This window comes from Chiloscyllium plagiosum, chromosome 2 (genome assembly GCF_004010195.1).
Source record: "Chiloscyllium plagiosum isolate BGI_BamShark_2017 chromosome 2, ASM401019v2, whole genome shotgun sequence".
NCBI classification, from domain to species: domain Eukaryota; kingdom Metazoa; phylum Chordata; class Chondrichthyes; order Orectolobiformes; family Hemiscylliidae; genus Chiloscyllium; species Chiloscyllium plagiosum.
The window spans coordinates 93,837,823-93,860,365 of NC_057711.1; the positions used below are offsets into that span (position 1 = coordinate 93,837,823).

The following is a 22,543-nucleotide window of genomic DNA, read 5'->3' on the forward strand; positions in this document are numbered from 1 at the left end:
ACATGCTCCTCACATTTCACCCTGCCACCCAGCTTAGTATCATCAGCAAATTTGCTAATGTTATTGCTAATACCATCTTCTATAAAGCTACGGTCCCAGCACTGATCCCTGCGGTACCCCACTGATCACTGCCTTCCAAAACGAGCTGTTTATCACTACTCTTTGTTTCCTGTCAGCCAACCAACTTTCAATCCAAGTTAGTACTTTGCCCCCAATACCATGCGGCCTAATTAGGAAAATAGGAATATATAAAATTACAAAATTACAATCCTGGCGAGTATTAGACAACTAAGTAAAATGAGAAAAGAGGAAAATCCCACTCTTAAGAAAAAGGCAAGACAAAACAAACACCCCTTGCCCACAAATCGAGTAAGCCACATGAGCTATAAAAAGGAAACCAAAGGAAAAGTCAAGAACAAGCCCCCTGGGGAAGAATAAGTGGAAGAAGGATAATGAAAAAAAAACAAAAAAAAGGGATCAACAAAATGGGGGGGGAATAAATACGGTTCAAGTCCCACAGTCTATTTAAGAGCGTCCAAGAATTCTTTTGCTTTTTCTGGCGACCCAAAAATGTAAATGGATCCTCCATGGCTGAAGCGCAACGTTGCCAGATAATGCATAGAGTATTGGATACTTAGGTCTCTCAGACACTTCCTCGCCTTATCTAATGCCCTCCTCTTGCGGACCACAGCTGGAGAGAAGTCCTGGAGTAACATTATTCTGGAACCCTTGTGCATCATGGCCTGGGGATCCTTCTCCAGGACTCTGGAGGCTTCCAGGAGCACTTGTTTGTCTTTGTAGCATTAGAGTTGAATTAGAACTGGACGGGGGCGCTGGTCCATCCCAGGCCTGCGTACAGCAACCTGGTGGGCTCACTCCACCCGCACCTGGCCCTGTCCTGACTCCAACTTCAATAATTGTTGGAGCCTTTGTTCCAAAAAGTCTACAAGCTGGCCTTCCTCTTCCTGTTCAGGAATGTCCAGCAACCGAATGTTTTTCCAACAGCCCCGATTATCAAGGTCATCGATGCTCTCCTCCAGGGTCCGGCTTCGCTGCTCGAGAGCCCGGACCTGGCCTACGGATGATTCGGCAGCCGTCTCAGAGGCCGTGGCCCATTGCTCTGACCCTCTGACGCTGCTCAAGTTTTTCGATTTCTCGGTCATGCTTCTGAGGGTCACCTCAATAAAAGCGTCGATCTTCTCTTAAAGTTTGGTGATCCCGGAGAACAGGCTTGCCTCTGCAGGTAAGTTCTCCCAAGGCGGTGGCGGACATCTCTGCCGCTGCGGGAGGGGGCAGGGGAAGGGTTCCTGCCTGTAGTGAGCTGCAGGAGTTTTTGCCCTTAGTCATTTTAGAAACAACACCAAACTATCCAAGTTTGATGTAAAATAACTAACTACGCTGGGCAAAAACTATCTCAAATGGTTTAAAGGGTGAGGTGAAGGCAGCTGCCCCACTTTGCCCGAGTCTTAGGCAGAGCATTACAGACTCAGAATGGCTGGGTTGCTGCCATCTTGAACCTCTCGCATGTGCTTTTTACAAAGAATGTGTCACTTATTTTAGAAAAAAAATCTATTGTTAACTTTACCAGTTGCTGTGCTTTTAAGTTCTGTGATGTCCACAAATTAATTAAATCAATGCTCATGACTCAAGCTTAATGGAATGGTGATGAATTATGTTATAATTATAACCTATTTTATATATACATAATATATACAATTATATTACTGAACTATTCTAATTCTACTTCTGTGCTCAGTGAAATATTCAGAGCTCAGTACAAATACAGAATTTATTGTTAGTATGTGACTGCAGTCAGCTAATGAAGGAGTTAGTGAGAATTATAAAAAAAAGCCCTTGAAAACTCTTAAAAAGAGCATGGGGATGGAAGAGGAAACATTTTTGACCCCTGTGTGAGATGGTAGGTGCACCCATTGTGCATTGGAAAGGGAGTTTGACTCAGTGAGAGGGAAGATTTGCATATAGTTCCAAGTCAGGATGGTGCATAGTTTGAAGGGGGACTATCTCCACACATCTGCTGTCCTGGACCTTCCAAATGGATTGTTTCATCGAAGTAGTCTTGGTGGGCTGTTGCAGTGCACCTTGTAGATGGTATACACTGCTGCCACTCAATGTTGGAGGTGGAGAGAGTGGATGTTGAAGGTGGTGGATGGCGTGCCAGTCAAACTGGCTGCTTTGTTCTGAGTGTTGAGCTTCTTGAGTGTTATTGGACTTACCGTCAGCCAGGCAGTTGGGGAGTATTTCTTCACACGTCTGACTTGTGCCATGTAGACGATAAACAGCTTTTGGGCAGTGAGTTACTGCCTAGCCTCTGACTTGCTCTTAGATACACAGTATTTGAATGGCTGCTCCAGTTCAGTGTATTGTTTGTGATGTATGCTAAAACTGAACACTTTTACAGTGGCAAATGAGTGAAGACTGGACATTTTCTTTGTTTGTTGCTCCGAATACTTTTGAGAATTCTATTAAAAAGTAAGTGAAAACTTCTTTCTTCTCTCATTTCAGCATTTGCAGAAGATGTAAAACATCAATAACTATGATGTGGAGGAGCCGGTATTTGACTGGGGTGGATAAAGTTAAAAATCACACAACACCAGATTGTAGTCCAACAGATTTGCTTGAAAGTACATGCTTTCGGAGTACTGCTCCTCCATCAGGTAGTTGGTAGTTCTGTTGAAGGAGCAACGCTCTGAAAGCTTGAATTGCAAATAAACCTGTTGGACTAGAACCTGATGTTGTGTGATTTTTAACTAAATTAATAATATGAAGAGATGAATAATTTAAGAAAAGATTCTTTGTAATGAAACTGATGATAATTTATGATTTATTGCTTTTGCTCAGGTGGACCATAAGGACAAGGCTTTCCCAAGAATTGTCTACCTTCAGTGTCCGTCACAAGTTGAAGTGTTCAAAAATCAAAAGTACGGAATATATATTTCCTCTCGACACTTGAAAGCATCTGATCGTGATAGTAAAGATGAAGAACTCATTTACCATATTTTACGTGAGCCAAATATTGGTTACTTGGAAAATGTTACCACTGGTACAGTACTTTATGCTTTCAAGATTTCATAAGTAATTTTTCTGTTATTTATATTCTCAAGTAATTAATAGTTACAGATACCTCCATATTTATTTCAAGTTAAATAACTAAATCCCTGGGACCTGATCCCTAGCTCCCCTAGAACTCTGTGGGAAGCTAGGGAAGTGATTGCTGGGTCCCTGCTGAGATATTTGTATTATCAATAGCCACAGGTGAGGTGCTGGAAACCTTGGGGGTTGGCTATCGTGGTACCACTACTTAGTAAAGGTGGTAAGGAAATGCCAGGGGGACAGGATTTACATGGATTTGGAAAGGCAAAGGTTAGTCAGCATGGAGTTGTGTGTGGGACATCATGTCTCACTAACTTGACAAAGTGTTTTGAGGAAGTAACAAAGAAGATTGATGAGGGCAGAGCAGTGGGCAGGATCTATATGGTCTTCAGTAAAGTGTTCGACAAGGTTCCTCATAGTAGATTGGTTAGTAAGGTTAGAGCCCATGGAATATAGGAAGAACTAGCCATTTGGATACAGAATTGGCTCAAAGATAAAAGAGGGTGGTAATAGAGGATTGCTTTTCAGAATGGAGGCCTGTAAACAGTGGTGTGGCACAATGAATGGTACAGGGTCCATTGCTTTTCATCATTTATACAAGTGATTTAGACGTGAATGTAGAAAGTATTGGTAGTAAGTTTGCAGATGACATCAAATTTCAAGGTGTCGTAGACAGCAAAGAAGGTTTTCTCAGAATACCACAGGACCTTGATCAGATGGCCTATGGAGTCAATGAATGGCAGATCGAGTTTAATTTAGATAAATGTGAGGTGCAGCATTGTGGAAAGACAAATCAGGCTAAAACTTGTACACTTAATGCTAAGGTCCTGGGGAATGTTGCTGAACAAAGAGACCTTGGAGTGCAGGTTCATAGTTCCTTGAAAGTGAAATCCCAGTGAAGAAGACTTTTGGTATGCTTTCCTTTATTGGTCAGTACATTGAGTATAGGAGTTGGGAGGTCATGTTGCAGCTGTACAAGACATCGGTTAGGCCAGTTTTGGAAACTGCGTGCAATTCTGGTCTCTCTGCTATAGGAAGGATGTTGTGAAACTTGAAAGGGTTCATAAAAGATGTATAAGGATGTTCTCAGGGTTGGAGGGTTTGAACGATATGGAGAGACTGAATAGGCTGAGGCTATTTTCCCTCAGCGTGGAGATGAGGGATAACCTTGCAGAGGTTTACAAAATTATTAGGGGCATAGATTGGGTGGACAGCCAAGGTCTTTACCCCAGGATTGGGTAGTCCAAAATTAGAGGGCATAGGTTTAAGGTGAGAGGGTGAAGATTTAAAAAGGACCTAAGGGACAACTTTTTCATGCAGCAGATTGTGCATATATGAAATGAGCTGCCAGAATAAGGCTGGTACAATTACAGCATTTGTAAGGCATCTGCATGTGTATATGAATAGGAAGTGTTTAGAAGGGTACAGACCAAATGCTGACATAAGATGCTAAAACCAGTCTACACATCCATAAAACAATAAAATGAAGAATCTAAACTACAGTGGAGAGAACATTCTTTGGTTCAGTTTTGATAGAAGTTGTTTAATTTTTTTGGGAGTGGGCTAGTACATATGGAGCATCTAGTCACTGACTTGATAGGATTAAATTGCCTTTAAATTGAATATGATTAGCACTGCTGCCTCACAGCACCAGGGACCTGGGTTCCAGTCCAGCCTCGGACGACTGTCTGCGTGGAGTTTGCACATTCTCCCTGTGTCTGCGTGGGTTTCCTCCCGGTGCTCCGGTTTCCTTCCACAATCCAAAGTTGTGCAGGTCAGATGAATTAGCCATGCTAAATGAAGTTCAATGTAGGTAAGTGTGAAGTGATTCACTTTGGTAAGAGTAACAAGAAGATGGGGTACTGGGCTAATGGTCGGATACATGGTAGTGTGGATGAGCAGAGGGATCTTGGTGTCCATGTACACAGATCTCTGAAAGTTGCCACCCAGGTAAATAGTGCGGTGAAGAAGGCATACGGCGTACTGGCTTTTATTGGTAGAGGAATTGAGTTCCAGAGTACTGAGGTCATGTTGCAGTTGAAAAAGACTCTGGTGCGGCCGCATCTGGAATACTGTGTGCAGTTTTGGTCGCCATACTATAGGAAGGATGTGGAGGCACTGGAACGGGTGCAGAGGAGGTTTACCAGGATGTTGCCTGGTATGGAAGGAAGATCGTAGGAGGAAAGATGGAATGCCCTGCCAGTAGCAGTGGTGGACTCTCCCTCTTTATGGGCATTTAAACGGGCATTGGATAGGCATATGGAGGATATTGGGCTAGTGTAGGTTAGATGGGCTTGGATCGGCGCAACATCGAGGGCCAAAGGGCCTGTACTGCGCTGTATTTTTCTATGTTTCTACGTAAATTGTTCATAGTGTTAGGTGCATTAGTCAGGGGTAAATAGGGGGAATGGGTCTGGGTGGGTTACTCTGCAGAGGGTTGGTGTGGACTTGTTGGGCCGAATGGCTTGTTTCCACACTAGGTAATTAATCTAAACATCTAATTCATAGTCGGTTTTGTGATTCTTAGAGTTACTTAACTTCTTTGGTGCTTTGTTTCTACTCTCCTTTCACCACTTTTGTGTCATTCTATCACTTCCTGGTTAATATTATTATAGCTACACACATTCAGTCAACTGGTGATTATTCTTTCACATTTCTGAGAGCTGTTTGCATTTCTTCCTGTTACTCTGTTTTTGTCATTGCTCTTGGGAAATGTGTGGTACTGTTAACACAACATTTGTTACTCATCCCTACGGAAAGTAGGGTCTGCCACCTTCTCAAATTATGGATGCCCTTACATTAACAAAATTTTCAGAATTTTGTTACAAAGAGAATTTCTGGACTATTATATCTTAATCATGATGAAGGAATGGCAATTTATGTCAATTTCAGTGTTACATATTGCATTGAGAAAAGATTAACATATGAACTCAAAGCAGACAAATTTTATTTATACCAGTAGCAGAGAGGGCAATACAAAACATGCTCAGCTTGTCCAATATACTATACTCTCTTCCTATTTTAAAAAAATCAAGATTGTGTGTTCAAATGTAAAATTGTGCATGTACATAACTTCCCAGATACCACATGATTGAAATCAACGTGCTTAATGAAGAAAATTAACAGGTTGTATTGCATATCTCTTTTTATGATAATCACAATGGAAAGGCATTGATACGCCAAATAAGTCACATGATTTTCCTCAAAACCACTTGTTTTTTCTTTATATCTTGTCTTGGTGTTCTTTTCCCCTAATTCTTTAAATTCACTTATTCTGTGGTTCCTTTTTCTGGCTGGATATTTTCCTCATTTCCATTAACTTGGCTCTGTTCTGTCAACATCTCTGACTTGTTGACAATGAACTTTACCAATACATGAAGTCCAGACAGGGTGCCGCTCTTTAGGGAATTTGCAATGATGTTGTTCATTTGACATGGCTGCTGTTGTCCTTATTGGCAAGAGAGTTTATAAGACCAAGAAGCAGGGGAGGGACAATTTTTTAAATAACGTTCTAAATAATGTCCATACTGCAACCACAGTTCACAGTGCTGAAGGACTGGATATTAAATTGTACATCAAGAGTAACAATCAAGCAAACTACTTTCTCCTGGTTAATATTATTATAGCTACACACATTCAGGCAACTGGTGATTATTCTTTCACATTTCTGAAAGCTATTGTTTGGTAAGAAGAAATGTGTTGCAGGATAAGCTTGTGTTTTTAGCTGTATTGTTGATATGGCTCAGTTGGCTAAGCTTATGATTAGTGTTACTCCCTAGATATTGATGATGGTCCTTTGTTTAAAGTATTTTCCAGTCTCTCATTTTTTTTTTCCTTTTAGAGCATGCTTCAGATTTTTTGCATAGTGCTGCCAACTATGAGCTGGTAGTGGTGTTGGGACAAAGGTAGCTGGGAAGGCGATAGGTGGATGCAGGTGGGGGATAATAGTGATAGGTCAGTGAGGAGGGTGGAGCGGATAGATGGGAAAGAAGATGTACAGATAGCTCAGGTCAAGAGAGTGGTGCTGAGTTGGAGGGTTGGATCTGGGATGAGGTGGGGGGAGATGAAGGGCTTATTCACAAAACTTCAATTGTCCGCCTAGGAACCCTCCAACCACAAGGGATGAACTCGGATTTCACCAGTTTCCTCATTTCCCCTCCCCCCACCTTGTCTCAGTCAAATCCATCGAATTCAGCACCGCCTTCCTAACCTGCAATCTTCTTCTGACCTCTCCGCCCCCACCCCAGTCTGACCTATCACCCTCACCTTGACCTCTTTCCACCTATCACATTTCCGACACCCCTCCCCCAAGTCCCTCCTCCCTATCTTTTATCTTAGCCTGCTGGACAAACTTTCCTCATTCCTGAAGAAGGGCTTATGCCCGAAACGTCGATTTTCCTGTTCCCTGGATGCTGCCTGACCTGCTGCGCTTTTCCAGCAACACATTTTCAGCTCTTATCTCCAGCATCTGCAGTCCTCACTTTCTCCTGCTCCTCAGATGCTGTCTGACCTGCTGAGCTTTACCAGTGCCACACTTTTTGACTCTGGCAGTAAGTCTAGTCAGACTCAGGCTTATAATATCTAGAGGGTCCTGCAGACCAACCATTGGTAAACGTTTTGGGATTCCATGCCAGACACTCACTCGTCTGAATCAGTAATGTTGCCAGCATGTCACCAGGACTGGATTCAACTGGCACAGCATGTGAATAGGATAGTTGAGAACACATCAATCGTAGCATAGAGTGTAAGAGCAAGGAGGTAATGTTAAAGTTGTTGGTAGGCCGCAGCTGGCCTTTTACAGCACCACTCTGATCTAAACTCTCACCAGGATGTTGTCTGGGATGGAGAAATTGAGCTATAAGGAGAGACGAGATAGGCTTGGATGTTTTCTTTGGAGCAAAGACTGAGAGAGGTCGTGATTGAGGTGTATAAGATTTTGAGGGGTATGGACAGGGTGGATAGAGAGCAGCTGTTCGCCTTGGTTGAGGAGTCAACCTTGCAAAGGTATTGTTTGAGGGTAAGAGATGGGAAATTCAGAGGGGATTTGGGAAAAAAACCTTTTTCAGTCAGCGGATGGTGGGAATCTGGAATGAACTGTCCAGAAAGATAGTGGAGGCCGGAAACCTCTCAACTTTTAAAAAAGACTTGAGGGAGCACTTGAGATATAACATTCAAGGATATAGAACAAGTGCAGAAAATCGGAGTTAGCTCACCTTTCATACTAGTTATAATGGTGCAGACTTGATGGGCAGAACGGCCTTTTTGGTGCTGTAAAAATCTATGAATCTGAGATTTCTCCTCCATTTCCCACTCTCCAGCATTGATGGCCTCTGTCCAGATCACAACGTCACCCACTCTAATTATATCCAATAAACGCCTATTCTCATTTTGTTTCATTTTTATTTTATTTGCCATATATTCCAGTAGATACAGGCCATAGGTTCAGACACCAAAGATAAATTGGCAAATCCAATTTATTAGAATTGGCAGAAAGGACATGTAAATTACACCTGTATACTGTTGCTCAAGGCCCTGAGTCTGCCTTTAATTTTAAGCTATTCAAATAGGTTCTTCATATAGAAGACCAAAGAATTATGGAAGGTGCATCGAGCTGAATAAGTGTGAAATTATTTGCTTTAAATGGATAAATTTAGAAAAAAATGTCATGTTGATGTGCTGCGACACTAGGCAATGACAATGTAACAGCACAGACACTCCATTCTGCACTGTTTGTTCATGGTAGGGAGTATCAGATTCAAATGCACTGATAACATTTAAATGTAAATGTCTCTTCCAAGCCAGCTATAATTCTTATTTTTATTATTCTTGCATTTACCTGAACATTCTCCTACAGACCCCAACGGTTTCATTGAAGCCATGTGTTAGCATTGATCACAGAATACAATCTTACCATAGCAATATTGATAGAATCTCTACAGTTTGGAAAAGGGTTATTTGGCCCAAGTCCACATTGACCCTCCAAAGAGTAACCCACCCAGACCCATTTCCGTACCCTATTACTCCACATTTACTGCTAACTAATGCATTTAACCTATACATCCCTGAACACTATGGGCAGCTTAGCGTGGCCAATTCACCTAACCTGCACTGTGGGAGGAAACTGGAGCACCCGGAGGAAACCAATGCAGATGCTGGGAAAATGTGCAATATCCACACAGACAGTTGCCCATGGCTGAAGTCTAACTCGGGCACCTGGCATGAGGCAGCAGTGCTAGCCACCGTGCCACCTTAAAATATGTTAATACTATTAAGTTCTTTTCTCAATAATGTTATATATTGCTACACAATGGAGGCCACGGTAATGGTGATGAAGGTAAGGGGGTGTAGCAATTATTTTGTCTTAATGAAAAAATTGATTTCTGGCTCTGTGATGCAAATTAGGCCAGGTTAAGCCAAGATATAGTCTGGTTCCTGTTGTAAACTGCCGTTGATTGTTTCAGTATAAAAGGAGTTTGAATAGCAATGAACACTTGGGAATAATTAGCAAACAGCTCCTCTCTGGGATTTGTGATCAAGCAACAATCTGATGAAGCTATTGCAAATGGTTGAATGTTAGAAGTATGGCTCTGATATTTTGCAGCCAAGGTGATTGGTACCTGAATACCAAAACCAGTTTTGTTTTATGAATTATATTTCTATTTACTATGGCTTCTTCCACTGAATCACTCCAGATCTCTGTTTTGCTTGGATTCCTTGCAGTCATACTTTGTCGAATGATATCTTCTTGTCAAGGAATGCTACATTCACAGCAGCTCTTTAATTGCACAGAGTAAACCTGTGCAAGACATTAGTTCAATTTCAACTAGAGAATTGTGCTTACTTTTCAGCACCACATTTTGTCATGTTTCCCAATTAGTATGCAGGATACCTTTAACAGATATAATCGTATCATCACTATAATCACAATCTATAACCTGAGGATATAAATGCCTCATTTCCATTGTATTCTGGCTGCTTGAAGTATGGCATGGTGATGGAAGCATGCTACTGTATGTAACTAAACAACTTAATATCAGCCCAGATACTGAAGTGTCTATGATGGAATATATGCAGATGTCTGGTGCCACATTTAGTTCTTATAATGTAAATATTGCTGCACCAGGTAAATTACCCTTCTGGAAGTAAAAATTCACAACCTTAGCAAGGACGTGGAGGCATTAGAGAGGGTGCAGAAAAGATTCAAAAGAATGGTCCCAATGAGGAGGAATTTCAGTTACCTAGATAGATTTGAAATAATTGAGACTTTTCCTTGGAGATGGGAAGGAGAGGAGATTTGATCATGGTGTTCAAAATGGTGAGCTGTCTGGACAGTGTAGGAAGGTAACACCTTTTCCTTTTGTTGGAAGTACACAGAAGCAGAGGCCACAGATTTAAAGTAACTACAAATGAAGCAAAGCCAACACGAAGAAAAATGTGTTAATGCAGCAAGTGGCAGATGTCGCTTAATGATGGCTCAGATTACTCTATCCAGAATTCTATTAATGTCTCTCTCTGCACTTCCCCACGACTTTATTTGTCTCTCTTTCATTTTCTCCCCCTCTCTATTTCTCTCATCACTGGCTTCTGCACGCCATGCACCAGCCTCCAAGCCTACTGTGAGTTTAATTCACTCTGCATTGCCACTGTACATTTATAGAAATATGAAATCTCAAAATACACGAGCTGGTGTTGAGTCTTTCAAGCACATTCCACATTTCAATACATTTATGGCTGCTCCTAGACCTGAACTCTACTTCTCATCCCACTCCTTATGCTTCTCTCAATTTCAGCTATGAATGTGCTTTCCTCAAGCACCTAAATGAAGAAATTCTTCCTCATCTTTGTCTTCTATAGCCTGCCTCTTATTCTGAGGCCCTGTATCTACGTAGAGATTCTTAACCCACACTCACACCCTCTCTGTATCCAAACAGTCAAGTCCTCTCAGAATCTTGTGTTTCAATGAGATCACCTCACATTTTTCTAATTTCCAGATGATATTTTCACATTATTCAATTTCTTTTTATAACACAATTCCCAGGAATAAATTTTATGAATTTTCATTGGACAAGAAGGGACATATGGCAAATAGGCAGCTATGAGTTCATATCCCGTATTTAAAAAATAAAATATCCCTTAGAATTTTATTTATTTCAGGGTCACAATTTCTAATAGAATATATATGCTAATCAATAAAATACTGTTGTTCTTATGTACACTAACAGATGCACTGATCTTGTGATTTGTTGCTGCCTAGGGGGATTTATTTGGAATAAGTTCACACAGAAAGATTTGAACAGCAGAAACATCATTTACATCATAAGTGCTTCCTCGACAGTAATGTCGGACAGTTTGGAGTTTCAGGTTTCGGACTCCTCTGGCAACTCTGCTCTCCCGCAAATGTAAGACATTTGTGTAAATATCAATGAGTTTTTAGTTGTATTTAACCAACACAGTGTATGAATTTGTTAATTGTTTGATGATAATTAGAATCTATTTCTGAGACGAATCACAAGATTTGTCACAACTCTTGACAAAATTATACAGACTCAGTGTAGAAATCACTGCTGGGCAAGTAAAACTGTCTTGATCTATGATTATTTGCAGACCTACCACTCAACATGACTCCTAGCCTTTTCTGCTTAATATTCTTGAATATGAAATATGGACCGAACTGATTTCAGCTGAACTTGTAAAAAAGCCACAAAAAAACAGTAAAAACAGGCAGTATCGGTCTAGCTGCCAAAACAGGAAGACTCCTGTTAAAATCAGACTTCCATAATATTGTTGGTCCTCTTGTTTTAGTTCCCAAAACTTTCTGTGCAGAAGGTCCAGTGTCCTTTTAGCAACTACGCAAGAAGTTTGGATTTACAATAGCAGGTGTTACAGGCTCAATCATATCACTTTACCATTAATGTTTTGTTTTGGAGTGCTAAAGACTGTAGAAAACGGAATGCTTGTGCATGAACAAACAGAGGCAGTAAAAGTATAGGTAAATATAAAGATGTTTCCACTTGAGACGGAAACCAAAAGTAATGCCATAAATGAGAGACTGTCACTAATAGATCTAATAAAGACTTCAGGAGATAATTCAATAATCAGAGAGAGCTTAAAATATTGATATATTTGACAGGGTAGAGGTTTATATTTCAATGTAAGAATTATTACAAACAAGACAGATACACAAAGGGCACAGATAGATGCAAATCTGCATGATAGCATTGCTTATCGCGAAGACCTGACTAAAGGAGAGGAAAAATTGATAGCTGACTATCCCTAGATAAAGAGTTTTCAGGCAGGATTGGGTGGGTGACAAAAATGGAAGAGTGTAGCAGTAAGAGTTCAAGAAATTAATCACAATCAATTACAGTTGTGAAAAGGGATGAAATATTAAATGGGCTAACAAAAAAGCCTTTATGGGTTGAGCTTAGAAATAATAAAGAACTAATAGCAGTACACGATAGACCCTCAAATAATGAGAAGGAGAAAGAAGAACATATATGTAAACAAATTTCTGCCTGTAGGAATAAAAGGCCAATAATAAGTGGAGCCTTTAACTATCCCGTTAACAACCGGGTTTCAAACAAAAAAGGGACATTTAGGGTGAAACATTCATGGACTGTGTCCAGAAATGTTTTTAAAAATGACAAATACAACAAACGGAGTCACAATTCTGGATTTATTTTTCAGAAATGAAAATGGTTAAGTAGGTGAAGTGATAGTAGATGGTCATATTGGGAATGGTGGCCGCAAATCGGTTAGATTTACTATTATTATGGAAAAAGATAGAGATGAATCAGGAGTAAAGAAGGCAAATTTTACAAAACTGAGAAGTGATTTGGCTGAGGTGGCCTCAACATGACTGCTCAAGGATAAATCAGTGGTAAAGCAGTGGAAGCTTCTAATAAGCGAAATGCTGGGGCATAAAGCAGACATGTCCACTCTAACAATAAGAACGGTCCTCCCATTGTTGTCCAGAAAAGTATAAGGAAGATTATATTGATAGAGAAATCTTATGTAATTCACTAAAAATCTCAATAGAGCAGATAGCCTAAAGAATATAGAAAGTGCAGGGATCAAGTAAAAAGGAAATAGGAAATAAAGAGAAGACATGAAAAATATCAATCAAGATAAAGGAGAACCCAGAAATGTTTTACCAGTACATAAAGAGCGAAAGGATAGCTTAGGGAATGTGCAAACTATTAGAGATGCAGAAGGAAACCTGCGTGAAGATGCAGAGACATGGGAAAAATTTTAAATTAATATTTTGTTTCCGTATTCAAAAAGAAAAGGGATGATGTAGATATAGTAATTCAAGAGAATCAGTGTTGAAATATTAGTCAAAATAATCATAATGAGAGAGGAAGTATTAGCGAAGTTGGAATCTTTGAAATTATGTAAGTTACCAGAGCTAGATGGATCATTCTTCAGAATATTGAAGGAAGTTCGGGAGGAAATGACCGATGCTTTGACGATTATTTTCCATTCTTCACAGGACACAGGTGAGCCGCCAGAGGACAGGAGGAACCAAGTGTTATTCTGTTGTTTTGAAAGGGTAGAAAGGAAATGCAAAATAATTACAGGCCAGTTAGACTTACTTCAGCAGTTCGAGTGAATCATGAGAGATTAGATAAACTGTCAATTAGAAAGGCATGTCAAAGATAGTCAGCACGGCTTTGTTAGGAGAGGTCATGCCTTTCAAATTTGATTGAATTATTTGAGGAAGTGACAAGGTGGAGCAATGAGGATAGTATCGTGATTGTTCTCCACATAGAGTTTGGTAAGGCATTTAACAGGGTCCCACATGGAAGACTCATAAAAAATATAAAAGCCCCTGGAAAACAATGTCAAATTGGCTTAGTAACAGGAAACATAGGGTAATGGTCAATGGGTTGCGAATGGAAAGCTGTTTCAAGTAGTCTTCTGCAGGTTTCAGAGTTGAGAACCCCTCCTACTTGCTTTGTACATTAAAGATTCGGACTTGAACATGGGGAGTACAACTTTTAAATTTGCAGACCACACAAAAATTTGCCCTGTAGGGGACAGTGTAGAGAATAGCTGTAAACTGAAATGATATAGATCGGTTGGTGGAGTGAGTGGGAAAGTGGCAGGTGGAGTTCAACTTTGATAGTTGAGGTAATACATTTAGGGAGGTCAAAAAGTAAAAGAGAATAATAAACAGCAATACACAGAGTAGATGAAGTTAAGAAGAGCCAGGAGGGGACATGAGAAGTCATTGGCGGATAGAATCAAGGAAAGCCCTAAGATTTTCTATAGGTATGTTAGGAACAGAAGAATGACGAGCGTAAGATTAGGGCCAATCAAGGATAGTAGTGGGAAGTTGTGTGTTGAGTCAGGGAAGCACTAAATGAATATTCTTTGTCAGTATTTACACTAGAAAAAAAACAATATTGTCAAGGAGAGTACTGAGATACAGGCCACTAGACTAGACGGGCTTGAGGTTCACAAGGAGGAGGTGTTCGCAAGTCTGGAAAGTGTAAAAATAGATAAGTCTCCTGGGCCAGATGGGATTTATTCTATGATTCTCTGGGAATTCAGGGAGGAAATTGCAGAACCTTTGGCTTTGATCTTTGTCATTGTCTACAGCAATAGTGCCAGAAGACTGGAGGATAGCAAATGTTGTTGTCTTGTGCAAGAAGGGGAGTAGAAACAACCATGGCAATTATAGACCAGTGAGCCTTACTTCAGTTGTTGGTAAAGTGTTGGAAAAGGTTATAAAAGATAGGATTTATAATTGTATAGAAAGAAATACATTGACTAGGGATAGTCAACACAGTTTTGTGAAGGGTAGGTCATGCCTCACTAACCTTATTGACTTCTTTGAGAAGGTGACTAAACAGGTGGAAGAGGGTAAAGCGGTTGATGTAATGTATATGGATTTCAGTAAAGTTCCCCACGGTAAGCTATTGCAAAAAATATGGAGGCATGGGATTGAGGGGGATTCAGTAGTTTGGATCAGAAATTGGCTAGCTGAAAGAAGACAAAGGGTGGTGGTTGATAGGAAATGTTCATCCTGTAGTTCAGTTATTAGTGTACCGCAAGGATCTGTTTTGGGTCAACTGCTGTTTATCATTTTTATAAATGACCTCGATGAGGGTATAGAAGGATGGGTTAGTAAATTTGCAGATGACATTAAAGTCAGTAGAGTTGTGGGTAGTGAAGAAGGATGTTGCAGGTTACAGAGTGACATAGATAAGCTGCAGAACTGGGCTGAGAGGTGGTAAATGGGGTTTAATGCGGAAGAGTGTGAGGTGATTCACTTTGGAAGGAGCAAAAGGAATGCAGAGTACTGGGCTAATGGTAAGATTCTTGGCAGTGTAGATGAGCAGAGGGATCTCGATGTCCATGTACATAGATCCCTGCAAGTTGCCAGCCAGGTTGATAGGGTTGTAAAGAAGACATATGGTGTGTTAGCTTTTATTAGTATAGAGTTGAATTTTGGAACCATGAGGTCATGCTGCAGCTGTACAAAACTCCAGTGTAGCTGCACTTGGAGTATTGCGTACAGTTCTGGTCACCGCATGACAGGAAGGATATGGAAGCTTTGGAAAGGGTTCAGAGGTGATTTACGAGGATGTTGCCTGGTATGGAGGCAATGTCATATGAGGAAAGGCCGAAAGAGTTGAGGCTGTTTTTATTGGAGAGAAGAAGGTTGAGAGGTGACTTAATTGAGACATAAAAGATAATCACAGGGTTAGATAGGGTGGACAGGTGAGAGCCTTTTTCTTTGGACAATGATGGATAGCATGAGGGAGCATAGCTTTAAATTGAGGGGTGATAGATACAGGACAGATGTCAGAGGTAGTTTCTTTATCCAGAGTAGTAGGGGTATGGAATGGACTGCCTGCAACAGTAGCAGACTCCCCAACTTCACAAGCATTTAAATGGTCATTGGAGAGACATATGAATGAAAATGGAATAGTGTAGGTTAGATGGGCTTCAGATTGGTTACACAGGTCAGCACAACATCAAGGCTGAAGGGTTTACACTTTGATGTAATGTCCTATGTTCTATATAAGTTAGAGATCTTTGTGTGCAAGTAAATAAGTTTGTAAAGAGGGCAGAGATATTGAATGCAAAAGTAGGCATATAATGATAAAATTATATAAGACATTGTTGAGGCTACAATTGGAAAATTGTGTGCAATTCTGGCTACCACATTATTGGAAGGATATAATTGCTGTGGAGAGAGTGCAGAGAAGATTTACTAGAATGTTGTCAGGACTGGAGAATTGTATATACAAGAGAGATTGGGGTTGCTTTTCTTGGAACAGAGAAGGCTGAAAGGTGACATGATTGAAGTTTTCAAAATTGTGAGTGGTAGAGATAATATAGACAGGAGAACCCCTGTTGGCAGAGATTTCAAGTCAAGTGATAGAAGGATTAAAAAGGGACAGTAACAGAAAACAATTATACACCGAGGATGGTGGGTATATGGAATTTGCTGGCTGAGTTAATGGTGGAGGCATAGACCCCAAATACTTGTTAAAAACATACCTGGATCTGCACCTTAGTACAGAAAGCTGCAGGGCTATGGGCTGTGTGCAGGAAGATAAGATTAGAAAGGGCACCTGGGTCTCTTTGGGTCAGCATGGACAAGGTTGGATGAATGGCCTCCTTCTGTGTTGTATAATTTTTGTTGTTCTAAGCTTCTCACTATTTCATGTCAAAAATATATATGCATTAAAGAGGTAACCAGGTAGACACATTCAACAGAAAGAAATCAAATGCCATTTGTGTCCTTCCAATATTCTGACATGATGGCAAACTGTCTTTTTTGAGCCGTCTGCAGCCTTTGAAACAATTGATAGGTCATTATCCTCTGATACCTTTTATCCTGTTGGTCATGGGGCAATTCAAAGCATTCTCAGTGGGGAGGTTTGTGGGTTCAAGTCTCACTTGAGCACAAAAATAAAATTTACAAGAAGGCTAACTCATCAGCTTTTTGCAGGCATTTCATTTGATCAAATCGGCTGCTGCATTTCCATTAAGAATAAGGAGTAAGAGTAGGCCTTTAACCCATTGAAACTGTTCTGTTGTTCAATAAGCTCATGATGATCTAATTTTATACTTAGTTCCAATTTCCTGTCCAATATACATAACCCTTAACTCCTTTGTAAGACAAAATTCTTTCTAACTCAGCATTTAGTGAACCAGCCTTCACTGCTATCTGGGGAAGTGAATTCTAATCACTATTTATACCCTGAGAGATGAAATTTATCCTCACTTTTGCTTTGAATGGGAGGCTTTTTATTTTGAAACTCTGCTTGCTCATTTCAGGTTCTCTCCTCAAGGGGAAACATCTTTTCAGCTGTCACCCCATCAAACTCCCACAGAATTATTCTCATTCTTCCAATGAGGTCCAACTTGTTCAAACTTTCTTGGAGGAAATTTCCTTCATTCCAGAAATTAATAGAGTGAAACTTCCCTGAACTGCCTCAAATACAATTTCCTTCTGCCATCAGTAACAAGATCAAAGTCTCTGCAATGCAGTGTCAATATGGACTGACCAATATGGTAGACCAATATAGTCTATAGCTGTAGCAAGACTTCCTTATTCATATACTCCATCTCCCTTGCAATAAAAGGTCAATATTCCATTATTTGGAGGTGCCAGGGTTGGACTGGGGTATATAAAATTAAAAATCACAACAACAGGTTATAGTCCAACAGGTTTATTTGGAAGCAGTAGCTTTCGGAGTGCTGCTCCTGACAACCACCTGATGAAGGAGCAGCGCTCCAAAAGCGACTGCTTCCAAATAAACCTGTTGGACTATAATTTGGTGTGTGTGATTTTTAACAATATTCTATTAAGCTTCTTAATTATCAACATGCTAAACTTTCGTGATTAATGAATAAGGATATCCACATCCCTTTGGATTACTGAATTCTGTAGTGTCTCTCTATTTAAATAATAATCTACCTTTCTATTCTTTCCTTCAAAGTGGATAACCTGAAATTGTCCTACACTGTACTCCATCTGCCAAACGTGTTCCCATTCACTCACCCTATTTCTGTTCATTTGCAGACTGTGTACCTTCTTCCCAACTCACATTCCTAATTATTTTGTACCATCAACAAATTTAAGTTCAATACATTGATTACGTTTTCCAAGTCATTTATATAACTTGTAAATAATTGAGATAGCAGCACTGATGCCAATGGGTATCCTTCAGTTTGTCAATCTGAAAGTGATCCACTCACCCTGAATCTGTATTCTGTTAATTAGCCCATCTTCTATATATTGTAATGTATGTCCATCAAGAACAGTGAGTTTGGATGTTGGATTAACTGGTCTACAGTCTTATACTTTTTGTCTCTGTCTTGAACAGGTGTTATATTCGTTATTTTCCAATTCACTTGAATGTTACTAAATTTTCAAAGTTAGGCAAACATTCTGCCACTGCCAAGTTGGACTTGGCACTACTTATTTTTCATATGTTGATTTTCCTGTATTTGCCTTACTTGCCATGAGCAAGCAGCACTAACTAAGGTTAAAAGAAACTGCAAGTGAATTTTAAAGATAGATAGTCACTTAATAGTACAGAGACTGAAAAAAAGACATATTTTGACAAAGCTTTTTGTGTTGCACTCATTAGGAGAAGTTACAAGAATGCCAATTTAAGGGGAAGCAACAGTTATTCTGTATGTGAGGAGGGTGCTGATTGGTTGACATGTCAGTTCTTTTTTCTTGCCTCTACCAATCAAATGAAGTTCTGTGTTTACACTTGCAGGATATTTAATTATGCAGATATTTAGAAATTTCAGTGTATTCAGATAAGTCAGCATGATTTTCTGAAAAGGAAAACATGTTTGATTAAGTATTAGAGTTCTAATGAGGGAATATCAAGAAAGGTGGATATACTGTATTTAGATTACCAGAAGGCATATGATAAAAAGACACATCAAAGGTCACTACACAAATTAAGATCTTATGATGTAGAGGTTAACATTTTAGCATTGATTAAAAATAAGGTTGGTTAGTAGGAAATAAAGGTTGTGCATAAATGGATTGCTTTTTGTTTGGCAAGATGTGACAAGTGGTGTGCCAGAGGGAACAGTGTTAGGCCCTTAATCAGTTACAATTTATATCAATGGCTTAGATGAAGGTATTGAAGGAATGGTTGCTAAATTTGCTGACGATGCAAGTGTAGAAGAATAAATTGTGAAGACGACTTAAAGAATCTGCGATATAGATAGGTTGTGTGTGAGCAACAACCTAGTAGATAAAAAATAACGTGAGAAAATGTGAACTTGTCCACTCTGAAAGGAAGAACAGAAAATCAACATATTCCTGAAATAGAGACACATTGCAGAAATCTAGGGGTGCAGGAAGATCTGTGTGTACTGTTACATGAATTGCAAGAAGTTCATTTTATAGGTGTAGCAAATGATTAAGAAGAGAAATGGATTGTTTTTGTTTATTACAAGACACTGGAATATGCAAGTCGGGAAATGTTTCTACAAGTCTTCTAAATAGTGTTGGTGAGGACACATCTGAGTACCATGTACAGTATTGGGCGTCTTATTCAAGAAAGAATATAAATACATTAAATGATTCAAAGAAGATTTACTCAATGGATACCTGTAATGCATGGAGATGAAGGGGTCATTTTATAAGGAAAGGTTGGACTGTTTGGGCCTATTCAACTCCACCTTTCACATCTGAAATTAATGGGTAATACTGGTTTCCCCAGTTCACTCCAGTAAATATCCAGGCTGCTAAGTAAATTATATTTTCACCTTCATTAGCAGAAACCTCACAGAAAATTGATTTGTTTTCCTTTCTTGGGAGAAAGAAGGTTCAACATTTTGTGGGGGAGAACATCTATTCCAGCATGAAAGAAGATTTTAAAAAATCAGCTAGTGAATTTCAACCCACTCTTGTTGACCACATGATCATCCTGCATCTTTTGAATCAATTTTAATAAAAATAATTTGTTTAGTGCCCTTTTAAAATGAGGTAACATTCCTTGAGGATTTATTTTGTAACTAAGACTTCACAAGTGTTTCTTTTGGAGAACTTCTGGTATTATTGCTTCATCATTTGCATTATTCCAAATTATCCAAAACCAAGTAGCATCCAGGTCAATCTGTGCTCAACACTATGTATTACCTCAATTTGTTTTATATTGTGTTGAGTCCAGATGGTTCACAGTATTGCAACAGAAGTCTTGTTAAAGTTCTTCTGAGGCTTGTCATTATTACACTTGGTATAGATGTACTGTAGTATATTTTGTGTTCTAAAAATATTAAGAGAATGCCGAGAATTCCCTTATCGTTTTCATAATCTTATAAGCTTGTGATATCAGTCTATTTCAATAAAGTGTTTTTGCTTTAATCTGAGAGTTCCACTAATTACTAACCCTCACTGTTTTTTTTTTAAACATTCATTTTCTTCTCTGCATGAATTCCCTTTAACCTTTCGCACGCTAGTTTCTTGATATATTTGAACTCTTTCAGTAGGTGACCATTGTGTAATCCAGTCAGATTTAACCCATTTGCAGTGTGGTCTGTGTGGCAAGAAGTACTTTAAGTGATTGGTCCATACCATACAATTTTATTAAGGTTTGATTTGTTAAAATGCTCTACATTTGATTCAGAATATTCAATTTTGTCCATATTCATGGTAACTCACCACCACGGAATGCTCACTAAATGCTGGACTAGCTGGTGACACCCACACCTAATGAATTAATGAAAATAATTTTGTACATTTGTCCAGTTACATTTGATTTTGAGCACTTTTTTGCATTTTCTAAATTCTATAAATATGCAATTCTCTAATTATCAAAAAATTACATCTGATGATTTTACAGACTTGATCTCAAATGGTCTCGTATAGAAATGATGGAATCAGAATACCGGGTATGTGAAGATGTAGGACTATTCTCTGTGAAAGTCCTGAGGACAGGGTATTTTATGGATTCTGCCTTCGTTGGGATAAAGGTAAGTCTATTTCACTGTTTTTACAAGCTCCCATCTCCACTTCACAGCTATCATTATAATACAACCTGTTCTGAGAATACATACATTTGTGTATGTATTCACATCAAATTTTTGCATTATTTTCACTGCATTTAATCAATGGATTCAAATCCCCAATGTTTTGGTACAACTTTCAAATATTTGAATCCCTGTCTGCAAGTTCCATCAATAAGCTCCCTTAATTTTCCATTCAAGCCACATATGTTGAGGGAACACTGCTTGAGGATTTCTCAACAGCTGTCAGTTCACTGAATGTTCTAATGTTTGTCTGTACACATTGCCTGAGCAAGTTAAACCTAATTTGTGACAGCCACTTCATTGGCCTGGGGAGAACTGCAGGACCATGACAGAAATACATAACCACAGTTCACAAGAACCAATACTTTCGAGGTCATCTCCTGATGCTCATACTGATGATATACTACTGTCTTGGATCACAGATTGTATCCAAATGGTTCATTTCTGATTTGGTTAAACGTAGTTAAGAGAAGGCTCGACAACAATAATTTGCTTAGATATGAACATTTATTGAGTAATAATAACAGATGAGAAAAGAAAGGAACATTTATTGAACAATAATAACAGATGAAAAAGGAAGGAAAGCGAACAATAAGCCTTCTGCCCATTGGGGACCCCTTGATCGATAACTGGTCTAGAGGTTTAGGTTGTTCTTGGCATCCCAATCTGAGGTGAAGTCCAACGACTTGGACTAAGACTTTTTACCTTATACAGTGTAACACAGAAAAACAGATACAGAAGACAAAACTGCTGGCTAGTACAGAAAACACAGCTACAGAAAAACAAGCTGCAGCTGCCATTGTCAGCCTGTGCAGGAATGTTCACAGGACTCATTCAAGGTCATGCAGCTTGTCGCAAAGCATCAACAATTTTAGCTTTTCAGCCCATCTTATACAGCTACTTAAAATCATAGAATTATGCAGTACTGAAAAGGGCCTTTGGCCCATCATCAAGTCAGTACTGCCAGAAATAGGCTACCTACACTGGTCCCACTTTCTGGCACTCGGCCCATAGTCTTGAACATTATGGCATTTAAAAAGTGCTCATCCAAGTACTTTTTAAAGCTTGTGAGGTTTCCCACCTCAACTGATTTCCCAAACAGTGCATTCCAGACTACCATCACCTTGTAGGTGAAAAGGTTTTTCCTCAAATTCCCTCTAAATATTCTGTTTGTTACATTAAATTTTGTTCCTTGTTATTCATCTCCAACAAAAGGGAACAGTTTAGATTAGATTTTTAGATTAGATTACAGTGTGGAAACAGGCCCTTCGGCCCAACAAGTCCACACCGACCCGCCGAAGCGAAACCCACCCATACCCCTACATTTACCCCTTACCTAACACTTCAGGCAATTTAGCATGGCCAATTCACCTGACCCTGCACATCTTTTGGACTGTGGAGGAAACCG

The 22,543-nt window shown here is 39.5% G+C and overlaps 1 protein-coding gene across 1 annotated transcript in view; it reads left to right on the forward strand.

The window, feature by feature from the left end:
* frem1a (Fras1 related extracellular matrix 1a) overlaps window positions 1-22,543 on the forward strand; it is a 313,938-nt gene that overhangs the window by 222,850 nt on the left and 68,545 nt on the right. The window contains exons 25-27 of the mRNA XM_043714338.1: window positions 2,860-3,061; window positions 11,366-11,510; window positions 20,949-21,078. Of these exons, the coding sequence (XP_043570273.1) occupies window positions 2,860-3,061; window positions 11,366-11,510; window positions 20,949-21,078 (477 nt within the window). The remainder of the gene's footprint in view (window positions 1-2,859; window positions 3,062-11,365; window positions 11,511-20,948; window positions 21,079-22,543) is intronic.